Source organism: Dermochelys coriacea, chromosome 3 (genome assembly GCF_009764565.3).
Source record: "Dermochelys coriacea isolate rDerCor1 chromosome 3, rDerCor1.pri.v4, whole genome shotgun sequence".
Classification (NCBI taxonomy): Eukaryota; Metazoa; Chordata; order Testudines; family Dermochelyidae; genus Dermochelys; species Dermochelys coriacea.
The window spans coordinates 192,684,527-192,708,472 of record NC_050070.1 but is presented as its reverse complement, the minus strand read 5'-3'; the positions used below and the strand labels follow the sequence as shown (position 1 = coordinate 192,708,472).

Below are 23,946 nucleotides of genomic sequence, written 5' to 3'. Positions count from 1 at the left end.
CCCAGGAGCGATGGACCAGAGCGCTGGTGGCGCATCACTCTGAGGCTGCAGGGGAGGGGAGACAGCGGGGAAGGGGCCGGGGGCTAGCCTCCCCGGCCGGATGTGGCCCGCGGGCTGTAGTTTGCCCACCTCTGCTATAAATTGATATTTAGAATAAAAAGTACCTGGCTGATGTTTTGAATGCTTCGCTCTGATTAGGACAGGATTTTTCAAGTGGCCTGATGGTTCAGTATTTTGTCACTATACTCAGCAGATGATTTTTCTTAAGCCTTTGAGCTCCAGCTCAAATAGTGTTCTCCTGTTAGGTTTGAAACCAGAAGTAATTTGAATATGAATCCCCCAATCAAAGGGGGGAAATATCACCTGAAAAGAAAGAAGAAATGTAACCTAGACATTTGAATTGGATTAAAAGAATACGCAAGAAAAGATTTTTCTTTTAAATCCATTACCCAAAACAAAGTTTGCGATTATAATAAAAATGGTACAGTTTGACATGAGACTAAAACATTTGCTTATGTTCACCTTGAAGTGTAACTGAGGCTTTTCATAATAAAGTTCTTTCTATATTGAATTGAAAAACCACTACCACTGAAGTCTCCTTTGTAAATTAGTGATCCATTACTCTTGCACTTAGTGTCTGTTCTGTTAAGCTTTGGTCACATGATGTACCACAAGCCAATGTGACAAGAGGACCAACTCCTAAACTCCTCTCTTTATTAGGAGTTGTTTGGATGGAATTTTATAAAAATAGAAGGAAACAAAGGACAGCTCTTACTTGTAATTTCCAGTGCTGTTGCCAAAGAACATTTTCTTTTAGCCCTATCCCCAAAACAAGTCTAATTTTTTTTACCCTGGTGTTGGGGTTCTTAGAGGCAATCTTCAGATGCAGAAGTTCCCTCTGTTTTCCACTCTTCTTCTATCAGTGGTCTCCTCTGGGTGTCAAAGGCTACAACACAATTAGCTTTTCCTAAAGTTCAAAATAAGCAGTTGCAACGATGGAGAGGTTAGCTGGTGACTGAGGCCAGGTCTATACTACAGACCTATAGCAGTATAATTACTGTGACAGGGTCAGGCCAGATGGCTACAGGAGAGTGATAGAAGACAGATATATTAGCCCCAGGTTAAGCAGGTCCCTTTTCCCTGGGTAAGGTAACAGGGGCAGTTCCAGAACAATCAGGAACTTGCGGGAACCAGTTAAGGCAGACAGGCTAATTAGGACACCTGAAGCCAATTAATAAGCTGCTAGAATCAATTAAGACAGGCAGGCTAATCAGGGCACCTGGTTTAAAAAGGACCTCACTTCAGTCAGGGAGGGACACACAAGGAGCTGAGAGTGAGAGGGCATGTTGCTGGAGGACTGAGGAGTACAAACGTTATCTTGCATCAGGAGGAAGGTCCTATGGTCAGGATACAAAAGGTGTTGGGAGGAGGCCATGCGGAAGTAGACCAGGGAGTTGTAGCAGTCACACAGGTGTTACATGAAACACCAGAGACAATTGTGACCCACAGGGCCCTGGGCTGGAACCCAGAGCAGAGGGCGGGCCCAGGTTCCCCCCATCTCCCCAACTCCCTATTTGATACAGGAGGTGTTGACCTGGAATGTGGGTCCCCCCGAAGGGGAAGGTCCCTGAGCTATCCCCTGACCCACTAGGTGGACCAGCAGAGACTGTGGGGATTGTTCTCCTCCCTTTCCCCATGCTGGCCAGTGATGAGGTTAGCTGAGTGAATGGCAGGTTTGAGCCACTAGCAAAAGTGGCCAAACTGAGGGCCACCGTGAATCTCTGAGGCGAGCGAATCCACCAATAAGCGCAGGACCCACCAAGGCAGAGGAGGAACTTTGTCACACTACGTTGCCCAAAGGTGTGAAAAATCCACATCCCATGGTAATGTAGTTATACTGACCTAACCCACCTAACAGACAGTGCTGTGTCAACATAGCTACCCAGTCTTGGGAAAGTGGATTAACTATGCCGACAGCAGAAGCTCTCCCGTCTGTGTAGGAGTATCTTCACTTAAGTGCTACAGTCGCTGTACTAAGCAGTCAGGAATTAAGTGTGTTAACTCTGCTGCAGCTCAGGACATGCATTTCCCACCCCACTATCCTTGTGTGGAACTCCACTGTCTGGCCAGCCCAAGAGTAATAGTTATCCATCTAAACCAGTGGTTCTCAACCTGTAGGCTGCTTGCGGCCCAATCAGCGCACAGCTGCAGTCCATGTGACCTCCTCAGGGCTGTAACTAGAGCTGGGCGGGAGGGACTCCTGCCCCGGGTGCAGAGTTGCCGGTGAGGGTGTAAAATGGGATGGCGCAGGATCGGGTCCAGCAGCAACAGCCAGAGGCTAGGGAGCTCAGCGCTCCCCTCCTCCCCCTCAGAATTGTGGATCCAGTGACCCTGGCTAGAGCTAACTTCCCAGTATTAGGATCACAGGGGCAGTGTGGGCTGCATGGCTGAGTTAGTGCAGCCAAGGTAGGAGACCAAAGGGGAAGGGGTGCAGGGGCCTGGCGTGTGGGGAGCGGGTGCAGGGGTCCAGGGACACGGGGAGGGGGGTTCAGCTGGTGCATGGGGGGGACAGACTGTAGATAGGGTACTGGTGACTGGGGGATGTCCCTGGATGGGGGGGCTAGATACTGGGGCACAGTCTCTGGATGGGGGGTTGAATAGTGGGGGACACTCCTTGGGAGTGCAGTTGCTGGGTGCTGCTGGGGGGCAATTCCTAGGTGGGGGCTGTGTTCATGGGGGGCAGTCCCTCAAGTGGCCGATCTGCCCTGGACGGGGCACCCTGTCTCTGCAGGGCAGGCACAAGTTTTAGCCCAGTGTTGGGGGGGGGTCTAGATGCTGGAGATCTGGATGCTGGGGGTACAGTCCCAGGGGTTTTGGATGATGTGGGGGGAGGCAGTCTGGTGAGGGGCTGGGGGACAGTCATTTGGTGGAGGAGCTGGGTGTATGGGTGACAGTCCCTGACTGGGGGATAGGGTGCATGGGGGGCAGTCCCTGGCTGGGGGGGCTGGGTGCCCTGCACTGTGCAGGGCTCTCCATCTTGGCAGGCAGGCTCGGCAGCTGTGCTCTCCAGGGGCTCAGCCCTGCCACACCACCACCAGCAGAGCAGAAGTGAGGGTGGCAATACACCATGCCATGCCAATCTTACAGTAAATTAATTTTAGCAGTTAATATTTTGACTTACTTTGCTAATTTAAAATGCCTGTGGTAGGCATTTGCCAGTGTTGAAATGAAAGGTGCTATATCAGTTTGAATTGTATTGCTGTCATATAACAAATACTAAACTTTTTTTGTGTGTAGCTGTTCAGGTAGTGTATATATTGTGTGGATGAGGCCCACACAGAGAGCTGCATATGTGGCCCACAATAATAAATAGTTTCAGAACCACTGATCTAAACATTTTAACAATCTAACACAAATCAATGGCAAAAGTGCTGCTGAGTGATATTAACTGGTAGTATTATGGTGAACCTGCTTATCATAGTAGCTACTGACAGCCTGCCATGTAACAAATTTAAATTGTTTGTAACCCTCATGCAACTGGGGATGGAAATAAAGGTATTTTACCAGCAGTCCTGTGTTTGTCTGTTGTAGTGCTAGTCTATAGGGGGTGCTAGAATCATAGGCCTTTGGGATACATTACTTTCTCATACTGCTAGTGCTTTGTCAGTTTCTATTAAACCATAAAGTTGCTGTTTTAATTGTACACATTATACTGTTGTCTAAACTAGAATAAAACAATTTATGGAAAGATGTAGAAATTTGTTCAAGATTCTTTTTAAAAGAATCTGAAAACTAATTTATGTGTTTATAGTTATATACAGACCTTTTTAGTTTTTTACCATATGATTGTAATATATTAGAATAATTAAATGTGTTTTATAGTAATTTATTTACACTTTAAATTGGTTTAGACAAAAGTGATTTTTCAAGTTCATGCCTAAAATGATTAGTAATTAATTCAGCTGTTAGCTGAATTTCTACTTTTTCAGACTACTGGGAATATAATTTAATAAATGTATTTTTATGAGTAGTTTAATATATATTGACCTGTTAAAGAGCAAAATAAGTCGCTAATCTGTGCTAATAATGCCAAAAACCAAAAATCTTTTCAGTTATTTATGACTGGGTATAATTAACAGCTTTAAAAAGGGTTTCCAATGGTTTTTTTTCACCTTTCTCTTGTTTGTAATATCTTAGATGCATACAATATTTTTTTTCCTGTTTTTGTACTTTAACACTTGGTAAACTTCAGTTATTTTAGTGTTTTATCTGCATTTTTTATGGAGTACAAGCTAATTTAGCTCTGCTGAGTGGACTTTCTTGTCTGTGGTGTAAACACAGTTCTAGGAGTGTGGTTCTTTCTGCCATCTCTGCTGTGCAGACTAAAAATATAGTGAAATTATGATTGAAAGTTAGCTGTTTGAGATTTTGGTTCATTTAATTTCTTAGCAGTAACATAATGTACAGTTGAAGAAGCCTAGAATCCATATATTTCCCATCAGATTATAACAATCTGAATGCAAGTATTTGACAGTCACTGTAAAAATGGGCGTCCATGAGTGCTATGACCTGGCAGGTGTTCCCACATCTCTGATCATTGTGCACTCTACCAGAGCACAGGCTTAATCTACAGCATTCCTGGGTCAGGGTCCCACCCAGGAAATGTGCAGAGCAGTGAAGTGATCCTCCATACACACTTTCGTTGTGCATTACGTGATTACTCAACAGGCCAGAGACGATGTGACCTTTGAAAGAGCAGTACTCCAATCGGTGGACAGCTCCAACCCCATCTCCTGAACTTGGGCTTGGGAGTCACATGATTGGAATGGACATGAACAAGCACTCGAAGAAGAAAAAACAGTTAGACACTTCTCATAACTGTTGTTCTTCGAAATGTGTTGATCATTTCCATTCCAATACCCACTCTCCTACCCCTCTGTCAGAGTGGCCGGCAAGAAGGAACTTAAGGGGTGTAGGGTTGGCAGGGCTCTATATTGAACACCATGAAGTCATGACTTTGAGGGGCGCCCGGGCCAACACAATGGATGCTACTAGGAGAAAAATCTTCCGGCCATCATTCATGTGTGCATGCACACACCTGACTGGAATGGACATGAACAACACATAAGAACATAAGAATGGCCATACTGGGTCAGACCAAAGGTCCATCCAGCCCAGTATCCGGTCTACCAACAGTGGCCAATGCCAGGTGTCCCAGAGGGAGTGAACCTAATGGGTAAGGATCAAGTGTTCTCTCTCCTGCCATCCATCTCCACCCTTTGACAAACAGAGGCTAGGGACACCATCAATGGACTTAACCTCCATGAATTTATCTCTTTTAAACCCTATCATAGCCCTAGCCTTCACAACCTCCTCAGGCAAGGAGTTTCCACAGGTTGACTGTGCGCTGTGTGAAGAAGAACTTCCTTTTATTTGTTTTAAACCTGTTGCCCATTAATTTCATTTGGTGGCCCCTAGTTCTTGTAGTATGGGAACAACTAAATAACTTTTCCTAATTCGCTTTCTCCAGACCACTCATGATTTTATATACTTCTATCATATCCCCCCTCAGTCTCCTCTTTTCCAAGCTGAAAAGTTCTAGCCCCTTTAATCTCTCCTCATATGGAACCCTTTCCAAACCCATAATCATTTTAGTTGCCCTTCTCTGAATCTTTAATAATGCCATCTCAAAGAACAACAGTTACGAGGAAGGAGTAACCATTTTTTTTTAAATGTTCCACAGGATTTTGTAAGGAAAACACATACATGCATCATAGCCTGTTGTGAGAAAGCAGGATGTTTATCTCACTGAATAGGGGATTGTTGGGGCTTCTGACATTCAGAAAGATGTGGTGATCTTTTGTTGCTGCTTTTTGGTGACCAAGAGACAGTTGAGGCTTTTGGCTCTGGGGAGTGAATGCATCTCCTTTTTCCTTCCTCCTTTTGAGCAAAGCAGTTAGGTGACTTTAAATTTGGGATGATGAAGAAATTTTTTAATAGTAACTGTCTGTGCCAATATCTGCTACCATGTCCAGCAATGATGGAGCACAATAGCTTGATCTCCCTCCTCAAATAACTCATAGTTAAATACTTTAAAATGCCAACATTGTTACCCATCCTCTTAGTCTTCATTAGTAATACCTGGAGTTGAATGGGCATTTGACATTTCTGAATTTGTTTCAAGTTGTCTCTAGAAGCAGGCAGATTCAGCTTGTATTCAGTTCACATTTTGAAGGTTATTTTCACAGCTACAAAGACTCGTGCCTCCACATGAATGTGTGGATGGTTGAAATAGCAGTGCTGAAAATGCTTCTCCTACACAAGTACTTAATAATAATTTAGTCAGTAGCTCCCAATTCTCCGATCAGTTCCACAGCGGCACTGAAAGGGCCTATACCTAGTGGCACGTTTGCAAGGCTGACCCTCACACGCAGCTTCAACAAACTCTTTTCCCATATAAATAGATATTTTCCCCCTTTTTAAGTTCATATCTTGTTTGAGTTGGGTTTTTTCATTTTATTTGAGTTTTCTCAGATTCTGGAAAGCATAAAAATAATTCAACTGAATACTTCAATGTAAACATGCTGTAAAAAGCAGAAGCAATATGATTACTGGAATTAATTTTGTTTAATACTTTTTGAAGTAATGCAAACAATGTGGATTCTCAATTATTTATGTATATTTGAAATATCCAAATTTCTATGAGCAGTCAGATTTGTTATTGCTAGTTCATAGAATGGTGTGGAGAGAGTGTTCATAGAATCATAGGGTTGGAAGGGACCTCAGGAGGTCATCTAGTCCACCCCGCTGCTCAAAGCAGGACCAATCCAGAAATGCTTATCTTCATACTTGTCTCTGAACAGTTTTCATATATTGTTTAATGTTCAAAGTGACTAGTAAATGAAAATCATTCAGATATGAAAGCATATCTGGGGACATGTTTTCTATTTTTCTGAAATGTAGCAGTTTTAACAGTACTCTTCAGCTGTTAACATTGCTGGTTGTGGCTGGGCCCACTTGCTCTCGTCTCTGCTCATAAGCGGTTGGGAGAGCTTTATGCTGGTAAAACATTCAGTGCAGTTTATTTACAATGTTGGTTCCCACCACCCTTCTACACTATGCAGTCTTATTCCTACGATTTTAGGGAATCCTTAGCTCCTGAGGCAAGCAGTGAAGAGCAATCTCTCCCTCCGTCTCTCTCTTCCTCCCTCTCATCTGCCTGCTTCCCCTTTCCTACTTGGTTCCTGTGCCTTTTTGTATTCTCTGCCTAATGGCTAAATTGCCTTCCAGCTCTCCTCCACCCACCAATTAGGCACAGCTATTCTTAACAAGGTCTATTATGCAGTGTTTAATTGGAGCTGTGGTGACCAGAGTGCTGGCTCAGCTGTTGTTGCCCAGCACTCTGTCACACAGGTTATGAACAAAATTAATTCCATAAAAAATACATTATTGGAGCCTTGAAAACAACTCTATTGTGGGTATTGTTTCAAGTATATGCTTCAAGGAACCATTTTTTTTCTTCTTATTGGAGTGATGTGTTGTAAAACCAATCAGAATGCTTCCTCATCTTAAATTTTATTTTGTATGAAAGGATTATTTTATGAGTCTTGGTTATATTAGCACATTAGATTACATTTGTACATGGGCATCATAACTTCTGTAGCTGATTTATTTTTCTCTTGCAGTGAATTGCTGCTATATTATGGAGATTTTTCATAATAGAGTATCTAATTCAGAGCATATTTAAAATTTAGGGAAGGAAAATCACAGAAAATGTAGTTTTCATGTTCTGGATTGGACTAATTTACAGGCAATCTGAAATTGACAGGTTTTGGAGACCTATGTTAACATATCCATGTATGTACTATTCACTTTCCTCACACTTCCAGGCACTATTTGTTTGTACCACTTTTTATTCTGTGGATCCTGAAAAAATTTGGAAGTGAACTGCTGGCTAGGTAGGTGGTTGTAAAAGGTTTTGGTTTTGTGGAACATTGGTTCCCCTTCTGCTGAAATGGATACTGTATAGCCCTTTCTCCTCATAAAAGGGGAACCAATTTTCCCAGTGATAGGCTGGGTAGAGTAGTTAAGTTTCCAATTTTACATGTTTTATTAATAAAACTAAAGAAAGCAAAAGCATAAAATACATATAAACAAATCAAATTAAAATAAAGTGGGTTACTATCAAATCATCACATTTTATCTAATTAGTTTGACTAAATCATATCAAATAAACCAACAATTCCTTATCTCTGTTGTTTCCCCAAGTTATTAGTCTTATTTAGCTATCAGCCCCCCATTATCAACCTCAGGCCAAATAGCTTATACGGGGAGGGTCAAATCCCTCCCAGGCTGAAGCTTCTGCATAAAGTGTCCCAGAGGGCCACAGAACTTCTGTTGGAGTCCATGGGGGCAGTAATATTTGTATGTATAGAGGCTGGTGTGCATGGGACTTGCATCTCAGTTCACATTTTAGGTGCTAAGTTAATACAAATAAATAAAGCTGTGCAACAATTATAGTTGGTTGTATTAATTTTTCTTTAAGTAAATGAAAATAAATTTAGTTGTGCATGAAGCTTTGATATTTAATGCTATTTTCATTTCATCAGTTGTACAGAAGTTATATTTCTGTTTATTCTTTTACTGGCTTCACGGTAAAGGGACAAGAGATTATTGCTTGTCACTTGTGAAGCTTAACTTGAATAAAAATTACACTGAAGTGAGAGAGATTAAAGAGTGAAAGTTAATTTCATTCATACAATACTTTTATTAATTCCCTGCAGCTTTACTACCAGCTGTAACAATACTTCATTAAATTTACCAGAAGGAATAATAGGTATATAATTATGTCGTCATGACAAGTTACAGTGGAATATGCTTTGTTCCTGAAGTTCATTAAATGAAGAGACAAACATGCTTCCCCAAGGGTAATGATAAATATGTATTCCTTTGTATTTAGTAAACATTCTTCAGATGAAAACTCAGTTCTTTCTGTACATTGTGTGGCAAAATACCTTGTTCACCTCAGTAGGCTCAGTCCTTTTTAACCTTGGAGACTCAGGTTTGGGGCAAGGCGAATCCTTGTAGGTGGCACAGGGTCCTGCTACTCCTCTCCTCCTTGTTCTTGTTTTCCTTCCCTTCTGGGGAGCGAGGGAAGCCTCCATACTGGGAAGGTCTGGTGTCTTGCTGGAAACAGCCTACTGGCAGCTTCCCTGCTCCTCTCACTCCCTCACTCTCCCCCTCCTACCATCCAGGGGAGGGTTTAAAAAGGTCCCAAGTAGTTGGAGTCAGCTGAACCTAATTGGTTCCCTAGCAACCCCTTTTCCAGCTGAACCTTGTTGCCCCATGGTTATCTCTTCTCAGTGGATAGGGAGGTGCCTTTTAATCCCCTGGGACTAATTACTACCCCCGTTTTGTAGCTGTTTGTCTTGGGTTTACCACAATTCTAAATATTATCGTTTCTTAATTAGCATATTAACATACTATTGCCATATTTTATTCTTTCCAAGCCAGCTTAATTTTTTGTTGTTTTGACCTGTAGGTAAGGGCAGGAATAACTTGTTTTTCTTCCTGAATTTCAAGCCTTGAGATTATTAGAAGTTTCAAGATGTGTGTGTTGTCTAAAGCTTTTCTAAGCTAACAAAACTGCAATGATGTGGCGATGTGATACAGGGATTTTTCTTGTATAAATTAAAGATATAGTTAACTTATTTTGGAAGTGTCAAGGAAAGTGTGGGCCCCTTACTGAATGAGGGAGGCAACCTGGTGACAGAGGATGTGGAAAAAAGCTAATGTACTCAATGCTTTTTTTGCCTCTGTCTTCATAAACAAGGTCAGCTCCCAGACTACTGCACTGGGCAGCACAGCTTGGGGAGGAGGTGACCAGCCCTCTGTGGAGAGAGAAGTGATTTGGGACTATTTAGAAAAGCTGGATGAGTACAAGTCCATGGGGCCAGATGCGCTGCATCCGAGAGTGCTAAAGGAGTTGGCGGATGTGATTGCAGAGCCATTGGCCATTATCTTTGAAAACTCATGGCGATCGGGGGAAGTCCTGGACGACTGGAAAAAGGCTAATGTAGTGCCCATCTTTAAAAAAGGGAAGAAGGAGGATACTGGGAACTACAGGCCAGTCAGCCTCACCTCAGTCTCTGGAAAAATGATGGAGTAGGTCCTCAAGGAATCAATTCTGAAGCGTTTAGAGAGGAAAGTGATCGGGAACAGTCAGCATGGATTCACCAAGGGCAACTCATGCCTGACTAATCTAATTGCCTTCTATGACGAGATAATTGGCTCTGTGGATGAGGGGAAAGCAGTGGATGTGTTATTCCTTGACTTTAGCAAAGTTTTTGACACGGTTTCCCACAGTATTCTTGCCAGCAAGTTAAAGAAGTATGGACTAGATGAATGGACTATAAGCTGGATAGAAAGTTGGCTAGATTTTCGGGCTCAACCAGTAGTGATCGATGGCGCTATGTCTAGTTGGCAACCGGTATCAAGTGGAGTGCCCTAACGGTCAGTCCTGGGGCTGGTTTTGTTCAATATCTTCATAAATGATCTGGAGGATGGTGTGGATTGCACCCTCAGCAAGTCTGCAGATGACACTAAACTGGGAGGAAAGGTAGATACGCTGAAGGGTAGGGATAGAATACAGAGGGACCTAGAGAAATTAGAGGATTGGGCCAAAAGAAATCTGATGAGGTTCAGCAAGGACAAGTGCAGAGTCCTGCACTTAGGACGGAAGAATCCCATGCACCAGTATAGACTAGGGACCGAATGGTTAGGCAGCAGTTCTGCAGAAAAGGACCTAGGGATTACAGTGGACGAGAAGGTGGATATGGGTCAACAGAGTGCCCTTGTTGCCAAGAAGGCCAATGGCATTTTGGGCTGTATAAGTAGGGGCATTGCCAGCAGATTGAGGGACGTGATCATTCCCCTCTATTCGACATTGGTGAGGCCTCATCTGGAGTACTGTGTCCAGTTTTGGGCCCCACTCTACAAGGAGGAAGTGGAAAAATTGGAGAGAGTCCAGTGGAGGGCAACAAAAATGATTAGGGGACTGGAACACATGACTCATGAGGAGAGGCTGAGGGAACTGGGATTGTTTAGTCTGCAGAAGAGAAGAATGAGGGGGATTTTGATAGCTGCTTTCAACTACCTGAAAGGGGGTTCCAAAGAGGATGGATCTAGACTGTTCTCAGTGGTAGCAGATGACAGAACGAGGAGTAATGGTCTCAAGTTGGAGTTGGGGAGGTTTAGGTTGCATATTAGGAAAAACTTTTTCACTAGGAGGGTGGCGAAACACTGGAATGCGTTACCTAGGAAGGTGGTGGAATCTCCTTCCTTAGAGGTTTTTAAGGTCAGGCTTGACAAAGCCCTGGCTGGGATGATTTAGTTGGGGATTGGTCCTGCTTTGAGCAGGGGGTTGGACTAGATGACCTCCTGAGGTCCCTTCCGACCCTGATATTCTATGATTCTATGAAGTGTCCCTTATGAAGAGGTTATTGCCTGCCAACAGCTGAACTTCATTCTCTTTTGGACAGTTTAGTGAATAGCTACTGGAAGGCAGAATGAGCTATAAAACAGCAGTTATTTAATCAATTGAAGAAAATACATGCAACAAATATGAATTTTCAAATTCTGGCGTTCAGCGTGTATGAACTAATAATGCCATAAACTTGTTGTTTGACACTCACCATATTTTCCAGCAAACTCTATCAAAGTTTGGAGGAGGCATAAACAAATCTTGTATTAAGCAGTGAAGTACAGGAGAACAATGCAAATACTTGGTGCCACTACAGTCAAAGATTCACTAATTCAACTGCCTTGAATTTTATTGGTGATTACTTCTGCTTCCATGTGAACGATAGTGAGAATCTTGTATTCTGTGTGACAATCCAATCCATTAGATATTGTGGGTTTCATTCTCAGTGTGTGTGTGTATATAGATCTAGTCTTGAATATAGCACTTCAGAAGTCATTGACTTACTCATCTAGTGTTTTGGCAACAGAGTTTTCATTCAATTAAATATCACTCTGTGCTTCAGACTTCCTTGAAATCTGATATTTTGGGAAACTGTAGTTACAAAATCACAAATCAAATAAACTGCTTCTTCTCTTAGCAGGTTGTTTAACAAATTCAAATAAGTGCTTTTTAGAGACTACCTAGACTTTTTTCTGTGAAATTTAAAGAAAATTAGATTAGTTGAGCAACATGAATTCACAAGACAGTTTTTGTAGCAAGAATGTTTTTTGTAGATTATATTAAAGCTTCAACTAATAGCAAATGTGACCGGGTGTTATAAATAACAAGTAATATCACATGCCTAGCGATGTGCACTCATCATCATTGAGCAGTGTGGGTTTCAATAATTGGTGTCTTTAAAAAACAAAGAAACATCCTAGTGGTATATGGCTGAGTTGTTTTCCTTGAATTTTGTTCCAAAATGCATGCAGTTGAACTGCCTTAGGCTTTTTCTGTGGGGAGCCAATTAATACTGGAAGCTACTTTGTCAAGCCTTTGTTTAGAAAGCCTTAACTATATTTACAAAATAGTTGAGCCCAAGATTAATTACAAGTAGGGATGTAAGATGTTAACCGGTTAACCTGCCTGAACCATTAATCCCCGGGCCAGCCAGACCCAGTGGCCCTGCACCAGCCTGCCCTTTAATCGGTTAAACGTTTAAACAAAATATTTCTAATCATTTAAACGGTTAATTTTTTAAATGGTATTTACATCCCAAGTTACAACATGCTTCCGTTTAAGAATACTTAAGCTGGACATGAACTTCAAATTTTAAAAAGTGCATACAAATGAGGCTAAAACTGAATGTCCTTAGTTTGTTTTTACATAGTTTTTATGCAGGCAAAACTCATTGACATCAGTAGCTTTGCCTGAGTAAGGACTGAATAGGAGTTTTAAAATTTGGGGCAACATAAATTTTTAACTATGGAATAAAAATTGGTGAGTAAATGCAATGCAGGTGAGGAGCCCTGGGCTGACAAAGTGGAAGATGCATCTGACCCATCCTCAAATTATAATTGACAACATTACTTACATAGTCAAACATAGATATAAAATGAATGTGAACTCCCAAAATACTGTCGGTACTCAGTTACAGAATATCTGTATCTGTTAATACAAGATTTGAAGCAGCCATAAAAATAGAGAATTCTTGTCTCACTAATATCTCTTTGTAATGTATTCATGAGAATTGTTGTCTGAGCATTTGCACCAAAACAACTTTCTGTGACTTAAATGAGGATCCCAGAATGGCCGGATCATCTGTCCAGTAAGAACTGAATTAAAACCACAATCTCATTTCATCATAGCCACTGGTGCAACAATTGTATGGTAACTGCTTTTTGCATATACTATGTTGAGTTGGATTTGAACTGGGTACTTAGTGATGAGTGGCATTGCTTCTATTTTCTGTCTCTGGGTCATAAAGTTTCCCCAACAGCACTGCTACTGCCATTGACCGTATTGTGAGGGGGCCATGGATCTGTGTGTATAACTGGAGTGTGGAAAACCTCCCTTTCATCCTTGAAGTGTGTTCTTGTTGCAGGGAGCAGGTATTTCTGGGGAAGCTTACGTTACCACTGACCATGCTGTATGTGAATAAAGTCTTCAGGTATTAATTCAGCAACTACTCACAAGCCCTAAATTAACTCCTTAAAAAATCCTGAATAAATACATATTGAAGAGTTACGCTAATTTCAAACTATATATAGTCTAAAACTTCTGAACATAGATTAATCTCAACTCTCTGACTTGGATGACATATATCTAAAATTCAGAAAACCTGAATCTTGAATAGTTGAAGTTCAGATAATCATTTTCCTATACCATCAAGTACAAGCCTGTGTTTTTGTATATTGCATGTATTTTTAGAGGTGCTGAGCACCGTCAGTTCCAACTAAAGTTAATAATGCTGAGGGTGCTCAGCATCTCTGAAAATCTGACCCCAAATCATTAGTTGTCCTGAAAAATGTTCTGTAGTATTAGAACACTGTTTAAATGTGTAGGAAAATAGAAAACATTAAATGCAACCGGAAATATTCTGTTTTTCTGTCTGCTGAGAAATAGTGATATGGTCGGTCCCTGATATAAATTGTAGAACAAAGTACAATAAAGATAATTTGGCAGAATACGCTCTTCAGTATGACACAAAAGTGAGACTTCGATGTTTTAAAAACAACTTTTTATTGTAAAATTGGATTCATGCATGTTGTTCTGAAAATCCTCATGAACATGGCTTAACTTAAATATCCCTTCATGTGTGGCGAAAAATGTAGTGTGAAGTTCTGAAATATGAAACTGTGTAAACTATTGTCATAAACTGCTTCACTCTGAACACTTGTAAAAACATTGTTAAAAAGAAACTGAAACTAGTACTGTATATTAAGATAATTAGGTTGTTCCAACAGAAAGTTAGTCTTTCTGAAATAACAGAAGTAAGATTAAATAGGTATAGTAGCTATCAAAAAGCTAGATGGAAAAATGATGAGAAAACATCCATCAACAACTAGGGTTGCCAGGCATCTGTTTTTTTATCAGAATGCCCAGTCGAAAAGAGACCTTGGCTGCTTGTGTCAGCACTGCTGAACGGGCCGCTAAAAGTCCGGTTGGCGGCGCAGCAGGACTAAGGCAAGCTCCCTGCAAATCATGGATGTGGCTGGTGTGTCTGCTTCTCAGAGCAGGGGCAGCCACAGCAGCTCCACACGCTGCCCCCCCCTCCGAATGCTGGCTCTACAGTTCCCATTGGCCATGGTTCCCGGACAGTACGCAGAGCCCCCTAGCCCTTCCACCTAGGACCCGGACATGCCACACGCTTCCTGGAGCCCCCTAAGATAAGTGTCATCTGGTCCCCAACCCCCTGCCCCTGGCCTGAGCTCCCTCCCACACTCCAGACTCCCTCCCAGAGCCCCCTGGTGTACCCCCAGCCCCACCCCAGAACCTGCAAACCTTCCCATACCCCTGAGCTCCGTCCTGCTCTCCAAATCCCGTGGCCCCAGCCCAGAGCCCTCACCCCCTCCCTTACCCCAACCCCTGCTCCAGCCTGAAGCCCCATCATGCACCCCAAACTCCTCATCCCTGGCCCTACCATGGAGCCCTTGCCCCCAGAGCCCCTGCCCCAGCCTGGTAAAAGTGAGTGAGGGTTGGGAAGAGTGAATGACTGAGAGAGGGGGGATGGAGTGAGCGGGGGTGGGGCCTCAGAGGAGGGGCAGGGCAGGGGTGTTCGGTTTTGCGTGATTAGAAAGTTGGCAACCCTAACAATAACTGAAAAAAACACTGTCTTGTACGGAATGTTACTTGTGTTAGTTGGCTATCACCCACTAGACCTGCAACTTTGAGTGGAAAATAAGAAAACCAAAAGAAAAGGGGCAGACACATCAAATGGTGGGGGGGAAGCCCTTTGTCTTATATTTCTGTCATCCATAGGTTACCACTGGTCATGTGATGGACTCCTGGAACTTTCCATGTTTTTCCTTCAAAACCCTTACACATGTCAGGACTTATCTTATCTGGAGAATGTTTTTTTTATAGTCCAGGCACACGTTATCTCTAAACAGTCTGTGAACCTATCAGTAGAAATCCAGGTTACCAAAACAAGTCAAAGTAGACTTATTCTCTTAGCAAGACACTGGTTAGGAAAATTAGGCCTTCCCATAACTCCACACAAATGGTCTATTATCCTTAGGCCATTAGTCTTTTCCCCAAAGCCAGGCTCTATCAATGGCTAGGTTCCACTGCATTGACAGTACAATGTAGTTTCTGAAAAGGGGGGAAGGCCTGTTTTGAGGAGCAGAATGGACGAGCAAAGCTCAAGGAGACCCCAAGATCAGTGGATTTAGACTTTTTTGCTCCTCAGATCTTCTGGTTCTGGAGGTCCTGTATTTCTTTCCTCCAGAGGGGAGCCTTCACGACAAATACCACATACTGAATCTAATGAAATTTTGAGAGGCCTGTTGATTTTACCATGGGAGGTACGGTTTGGCTCTCAGAATTGTAGACCTGATCCAAAGGCCATTGAAATCACTGGAAAGTTTCTGTGTTAGCAATAAATTCAATGAGGAGGACAGGGTTACATAGTTTGTTTAGGGATATTCATGAACAAAGAACTGTAGAAACTAGAATTACAGACTGTAGATCCAATGTCCTACATTAAACAGATTTAATGAAAAGTTACTGTTGTCTTCAAAATTGCACTTTTGAGCGAATATGCTACTTGTACATATCTCATTTCCTCTGTAGGCCAGATATCATTTGTTTCATACTCTGTGGCTTCTCACTGTTTTAATTCTATTATTAAAGGTAAACACTGTCATCTAAGTACAGGGTCCCCTGTGATTCATGGTGCAGGCTTTCAGGATCTTGCATGATTTTTTTTTTGGGGGGGGCAGTGTTTTTATGACTCTAGAAGCTTTGTGACACCTGTAATAAACATTCCAGTCAATTGCATGTGATTGCCACTCTTTATTTTTCCTGTTTCTCAGTGTGCAAGTTGAGTAAATAATTAGCCCTTCTGACAGCTTCTATGAAGGCCATTAATTATACAAAAGATTTAAGATGAAGAAGGGGAAGCAAATTAATCTTGAATTTTTTTTCTTGTGAAGTGGGAGGTGATTTTATTTTTATCTATCACCATATTTCTACATAGAGGTAACGAACCATCTTCCTCCCTTGCATTGATCTCTGCTATTAACACTCTAAGTTATTTCTTATTGATGTTAATGAGATTTGAAAACAACTTCAAGGGAAAGTTGAGAGCACTGCTGTGAAATTAAATTCTAAACAAAATATAATTCTTAATATTGGTTTACTAATTAAGGTTCATTACTGCAAGATGCTGAGTACTCTAGTTCTGATCCAGCAAAGTACATGAACACGTGTGGTCCCATTGACTTCAAGTGCTGGATTGCTGGTGATTAGAAAAAACAAACAACCTATCTTGGGTGCTAGCTTGACTGATTCTTGAGGCTGGGAATTAAGAGGAAAAATAGTTTTTACTTGTAAATGAAGCATATTTGCATAGAAATCTGTGATAGATGATAAACAACAAACCCTACAATAGTTTGAGACTGTTTTCAGCGTACAAATCCACTTTATGGGGGATTTTTTTCAGTGTGTACACTTCCTGCAGAATATTCAGCACATGAACACTGTCTACAATGGCATTTGAAGTTGAATCCTCTTTGACATATATGAAACTTAAATGTAATAAGTAATTAAAATATAGAATGATTAACTTGTTTAAAAATAATTGTGCATATTCCTTGCTGAAGTCAGACATTTATGGTATTATATGGCTAACTTTAGCCTTTTAAAAATATATTTCCTACCCCTTTTGTAGGGTATGTGCCTGGGTTGGGCATTGGAACTCATCTAAAAGAGTCTGGGAAATGCATAATGATGGTTCTTAATAAATCAGCATTGTGACGGGGTCTTCAGGGTGCAGCCTGGGCTGTGGGACCATTGAGCCCTCCAAACCCACCAGTATGGACTGTCTCTCACACTATGATGCTAATGTCAAGCTATAAGCCTCTGACAGGCACTGCATTTACATAGATATCCACAGTACACAGACATCTCAGTAACTCGTATAGCAATACTTCATAACTTCACATACAATGATAGTACATACAACCCAACAGGATATTAATGTTCAGCAGACCAAATGATTTGAAAATGATTTTTAAAATGATACCTCACAAGGCATGCATTGTACAAAACATATAATCATATCTCAGTGATGAATATGGGGGTTCCAGGGCGCTATTTGGAGGTACAGAGTGTCACAAACATGGACTTATTCTGCTTTTGAAAATGGTGAACAAACTGTGCTGAACAAATGAGGCGTGGAGGGGAAGGATGGTGCTATGATTAGGACACTAGCCAAAGACTTGGGAGATCTGGGTTCAGTTTCCTGCTCTGTCACAGATTTCCTGTTTGGCTTTGGGCAAGTCACTTATTCTCTGTGTGCCTCAGATCTCCATCTGTAAAGTATGTGTGATAAGAACATAAAAATAGCCATACTGGGTCAGACCACAGGTCCATCTAGCCCAATATCCTGTCTTCCAACAGTGGCAAATGCCAGGTGCCCCAAAAGGAATGAACAGAACAGGTAATCATCAAGTGATCCATCCCGTCACCCATTCCCAGCTTCTGGAAAACAGAGGCTAGGGACACCATCCCTGTCCATCCTGGCTAATAGCCATTGATGGACCTATCCTCCATGAATGTATCTAGTTCTTTTTTGAAAGACCATATGAAATAGGAAATACTAAGATGAATATATTAAAGATTGAGGCACTAAGGTACAGTAATGGGGGTCTATAAGTGCCATAGATAAATGCGTATGAGAATGCTGATTCTAGAGAGCTAAAGTCAGTTGTATTGATTATTTTAACAAAATAAGGGGGCTGTTTCTTTTTACTGTTATATTGAGAGAGCTGCAGATAAGTGATTTGAAACTACATAGTAATTAATTTAAATTTCATTCACATCCTCTGAAGTTTGATGATTACTTCCATTGTGCAGTGAATAATTCTTGAATGAAGAAACGTGGAATGCAAGGGCAGGAAATTATTTTATTGTATTGGTTTTCATTCTTTGCAGGAAGAATCCACAGCACAAGCTTGAATACAAGCACACTGCACCTCCAGGTAAAGACTCTTGTTCAAAACTTTAAAAATAAAAACAGTGATACACACTTAAAAGGGGGTATGAAATGGTTTATGATTCTGTTAAGCTTTACTCGTTTGTATTTGTCACTTACATACAACTCTGTAATGTTGCCATTCCTAATGCTTTAATTCCTTCCCTGCAGTTGTCCACAGTAAAGATTATTGCTTTTCTACTTTACTTAAGATTTATTTCACTATTTTAGATGTCTTTTCATCTGAGTAACCTCACCAGGTGGTTCAACGCTAACAGTATGACCTGTACATGCGTGGCTTTTATACCATACAGACAAACACTAAGAAGTAGTAGATATTTGAATCAGTTGATGGCTTTTACTCCAAACACTAAATGGAACAAAAATTCCGTAATTTGAATGACTGATTTTTAGGATAGGGCAATCCCAATAAAAGGAAACAAATGATGTACCAGGCTATTGACTTTACCACGGTATTTACTACTAATTAAAATGTATATCTAAAAATGAGTTCAGTAATATTACCATATAGCGAGCCGTACTATTTTGCAGTTGCATTGGCGTAAGAGTTCATAGTTCCTCTTGGGTTTCTTTTTTTTTTGTTTATTTCTGGCAGGGGATCTGAGGAAAATAGTACAATGAGAAAAGGGGTTAAAAATGCAGAATATAGTGCTTGTGATATTTGTTTAGAAAAACTTGTCTGTTTTCTAGACCAGTGGTTCTCTGCATCTGAGATACCAAGTAGTCCCATATTTTCTTTGGGGGACTTAGATTCCATCCTGATTAAACTCTAAGCATTCATTTAAAAGCTATTTTTCTTGCATTTCAGGTGGAAGTAATTAGATTTATTGAACACTTAGCATTGGAAAATATTGCAGTTTGATATTTTTATCTAAAAATGTTATCAATTTTTTTTTAAGTTTACTAAGCTTTTTCAAGAAAAAATATAAATCCATCCATCAACCATACAAACAATGCAAGATTTTTAATTTAATACAACTATGCAAATGTAATGCCACTCTGTTCAGAGTTTCCCAAGAGTTAGGGATCAGGGCAATGTTATCTCTGCAGGAGAAATTGCAGTTATTTCAATGACCCAGATCCAGACTTGAAAAATTAGCTCTGTGTAACTCAAAAGCTTGTCTTTCACCAACAGAAGGTGGTCCAATAAAAGGTATTACCTCACCCACCTGTCTCTTATTTCAGTAATACAATAATCTAAAAAAGTAATGTAAACATACAAACATTTTGCTATATTTACAACTTCTTAAAATGTTCAGCTATTGTGTCCCAGAAGGATAAACAAGAAACCAACATGCCTACAGGGTTGGAGCTCTGGGAAGGAGCGTACTCAAGCAGCTGTAGAGTTATGGGGTGCTGGCACTAGTCTTGGAGTCCTGTCAGTTGGATTGCAGGGTTTCAGCTCTCAGAAAGGGGGATTAGACAGAGGATCTGTATCCTGAGAGTGTGCCCAAAAACCCCCAGCCAGAAGCAGTGCCTGGCCTCTGTTCAGACTCAGGAAGCTTAAAGCTCACAGGACCCAGTGAAGTAAGACCCAAACACAGCAGCCTAGTGCAGTGCTTCTCAACCAGAGGTCCGGGGCCCCCTTGGGGGTCGCAAACAGGTTTCAGGGGATCCGCCATGTAGGGCGAGCATGAGATTTGCTGTGGCCCAGGACAGAAAGTTGAAGTCCCACTGCATGGGTCTGAAGCCCAGGGGCTAAAGCCCCGCCTCAGGGGCCAAAGCCTGAGCAATGCAGCTTCACATGGGCCCCTGTGGCATGGGGTCCCAGGCAGTTGCCCTGCTTGCTACCCCCTAACGCCGACCCTGGCTTTTATATGCAGAAAACCAGTTATTGTGGCATAGGTGGGTCGTGGAATTTTTATAGCATATCGGGGAGGGGAACGGCTCAGAAAGAAAAAGATTGAGAACTCCTGGCCTAGTGAACTCTACCAGGGCAGTGTGAAATCATATACAGTAGCTCCTCACTTAACGTTGTAGTTATGTTCCTGAAAAATGCAACTTTAAGCGAAACGATGTTAAGAGAATCCAATTTCCCTGTAAAAATTAATGTAAATGGAGGGGGTTAGGTTCCAGGGACATTTTTTTTGACCAGACAAAAGGCATTATGTACGTTTTAAACAATTTTAAACAAGAAATTTAATACTACAATCATTACTGAGTATGAAGCAATGGGAGGTGCCCCTGCCTTATCCCACACAGGCACAGCCCAATGGCACTGAGGAGGCAGGCAAGGAGGCTGAAGTTGCCATAGGCTAGGAGAAGCCATTGTGCAGCAGCAGCGGCAGCTTCCTCTATTGTGCAAGCACCAGGGGCTGGGGACTCAACCCTCGGCCCGCCGACTCCACCCCTTCCCCCAGACCCCACCTTTAACTCACCTCTTCTCCCTCCGCCACCTCCTCCCCCTTTACTCCGCACACCGCGTCCTCGTTCCTCCCTCCCTCCTGCCTGTGGCAATCAGCTGGTTTGTGGCGTTCAGGAGGGAGAGGCCAGGAGCGAGGACTTGGCGCGCAGGCTCCCCCTTCCTCTCCTGCCTCCTGAATGCCGCAAACCAGCTGATTGCCAGAGGGAGCAAGGAGGAGTGAGGACGCGGCGTGCAGGCTCCCCCCTCCTCCCCTGCCTCCTGCCCATGGCAATCAGCTGGTTTGTGGAGTTCAGGAGGCAGGGGAGAGAGGGGGGAGGCTGTGCACTGAGTCCTCCTCACTCCTGCCTCCTGAACTCCTCAAACCAGCTGATTGCTACGGGCAGGAGGTGAGGGGAGCAAGGGGAAGGCACTGATCCGCGAGGTCTGCCGGCGGGCAGGAGGCGCTGCGGGGGAGAGGCGTAGGGAAGCTGATGGAGGGCTGCCAGCTGTGGACAAAGCAGGCAGCCAAATGATGTTATAGCGGAGCATTGCACAACTTTAAATGGAGCATGTTCTGTAATGGAGCAGGGACGTCAGATCAAAACAATGTTAAGCAAGAGGACGTTAAGTGGGGAGTTACTATATATGCTTTGCTGGCACAGAAAAAGTGTAGGATCAAACATGGAAAAGGTGTTCATGAGAGGATTACTATCTTGGGAAGTGGTCAGTAATCTGAAAAAGATCAGTCTCATAAATACATAAATGTACATAGTAAATACAGTCACCATGGCAGTTACATTAAAATGTGGGAATGTACTCTTTATTTTTGCGGTCTCAGGTTATTGATACGTCAGAGATTTCTTCTAGATTGTAGTTTCCCTGGTAATTGAGGGTTTTTTTTTTCCATTTAGAAACTGAAACAAGAAGAACCAGACAGAAAACTACTAAAAGAGGTTAGAAAGTTCTAATTTTCTAAATGGACCTGTTACTGTTATGTGGGAGGTTTTCTTTTCAAAATCATGCTCATGAAAGACAAAGCGGGTTAGATGTATTGGCTTCAGTTAGAGATGGTGTAATATTAAAGCACTTTATTATGAATGCTACTTGCTAGGTCTCTAGTTGGGGAAAGTGCATTATTTTCTTTCAGTGAATACCCCACTTTGTACTGCATCTGACAGTCTTTAAATTGGGTGTTCTATGTAAATGTGTTCCAGATAAGCAGACCTAGTTTTACTCTGGAAACGGCAAAGTATCTTTTAACTTTAAAGATGAACACTGAGTGACTTAAACCAGTTAATTCCCTAATATTGCCTAGAGGTAAAAGGCAATAAGATAAAAGGAATCAGTATTTCAGCTACAACTGTTTAAAGTCTGGCCAGTAAAGGCTGACTTCCCAAAACATTGATGTATTCCTTTTTTGCATTAAGCCATTTTCTAAAGAAAATGAAAGCAATTCCCTTTGTGTGCATGTATACGTGTGCCATTGAGCTTTTCTTAAGTTTAATTTTGTATCTGAAATATTGGTGCCTCATAAGGTGTTCTGAATTAGAGGTTCACTAAAATGGAAGTGTAGTGAAGAGTTAATGCTTACCAAATGGAACACTGCTTTATCATTTTTTATTCGTATGTGAAATATTAACATTCTCTTATAATGCTGTCACTAAAGATGTGTTGATTTGTTTTAAATTGTTTATCCCTCATTTTGAACAAAGGTCACTAACCAAGAGATACAAAACATATGTTTATATTTCTTAAAACAATAGAGCTACTGTCAAGAGCGGCTTCTTTGAGTAGTGTCCCTCTGGGTGCTCCACTGTAGGCGTATCTGTGCCCTTGCACCTCTAACTGGAGACTTTAGGTAGCAGTGTCCCTTCAGCTTGCACATGCTGTCCCTTTCTGATGGTCTGCCTAGGGGCTATCTACTGCTGTGCTGGGGAACCCCTTCATTTCCTTCTCAACCACCTTTGGCGTCCAAGGGAGCAAGAGTTGTCCCTTCCTTATCTGCATCATTAGCATAAGTAGTAGTAGGTTTTGGTGCTTTTGTTCTTTTGTTGTTCTTAATAGTTAGTGTTTTATTGCCCAGTTGGATTAAAAAAAAAGAGAGAAGAAAAAGAGCTTCAGTTTACATTTTTCCCTTGGGGGGGGGTCCCCCCTTTGTTCCCTTAAGGGTGTTTAGAAGACATTCTAACTTCTTGCAGTTTAAAAATAAAAAGAAGAAAGAGGAAGAAGTGGCAAGACTATTTCTCTTCTGTATTCTTCACTGCTAGAGTGTGATAGCACCCTCCCACCACCTAGGGTACACCAGCTCTCCCCTGCTTCAGGAGGTGCCTCTCCTGCAAAGAGTCAATTCCAGTAACGGACAGACATTCTCACTGTGTCCAGTGCCTGAGGGAGGTCCCATATCCCTGAAAAGTGCTCCCTCTGCCAACAGCTAAAACAAAGATCTCATAAAAAACAGGAGCTGAAGTTAAAACTCCTCCTTGTGGAGAATGCACTTCAGCTACCAGAGGACTCCGATGCAGACCCCAGATCATCCCTGGAGCTTTCAGTTTCAAAGGGGAGGTAGAGAAAAAAAAAAACCCAGCAGATTCCCCCTGTAAAGGCTCAAGGAAAAAGGGCTCCAAGACTTCAAACCAAGTTGTTGGCCAGCTAGAGGGGTTCCCCAGCGTGTTCAGCCACCTCAGTACCCACAGCAACATTGTGTGGTACCCAGAAGGGGCCTCTACTATAAGCTCAGCTGCATTGCCTAGAGACACCAGGGTATCATGCTCTCAGGCAGGAGTGCTACCCACAAAGGAGAAAGACAATTACTGTACTGTCTCTAAAAGCGGTACCAAGTAAACCTTCAGTACTAAGTGTGACAAAGCTCCTGTCGACAAAGTGCTCTGCACATTTACAACCATCGGTACCAACGATGTACCA

General features: G+C 42.0%; 1 protein-coding gene across 4 annotated transcripts in view; it reads left to right on the top strand.

Moving 5' to 3' along the window:
* Window positions 1–23,946, top strand: part of APLF (aprataxin and PNKP like factor) — a 104,990-nt gene that overhangs the window by 67,842 nt on the left and 13,202 nt on the right. Inside the window, exons 9-10 of one of the 4 annotated variants that reach the window (XM_038397011.2) lie at window positions 18,620–18,666; window positions 21,936–21,977. The exons of 1 other annotated variant lie outside the window; for it this stretch is intronic. In XM_038397011.2, coding sequence (XP_038252939.1) covers window positions 18,620–18,666; window positions 21,936–21,977 — 89 coding nt within the window. Of the gene's footprint in view, window positions 1–198; window positions 575–18,619; window positions 18,667–21,935; window positions 21,978–23,946 lie in introns of those variants that run through there. 2 more of the 4 variants (XM_043511991.1, XM_043511992.1) reach the window with 2 other exon arrangements.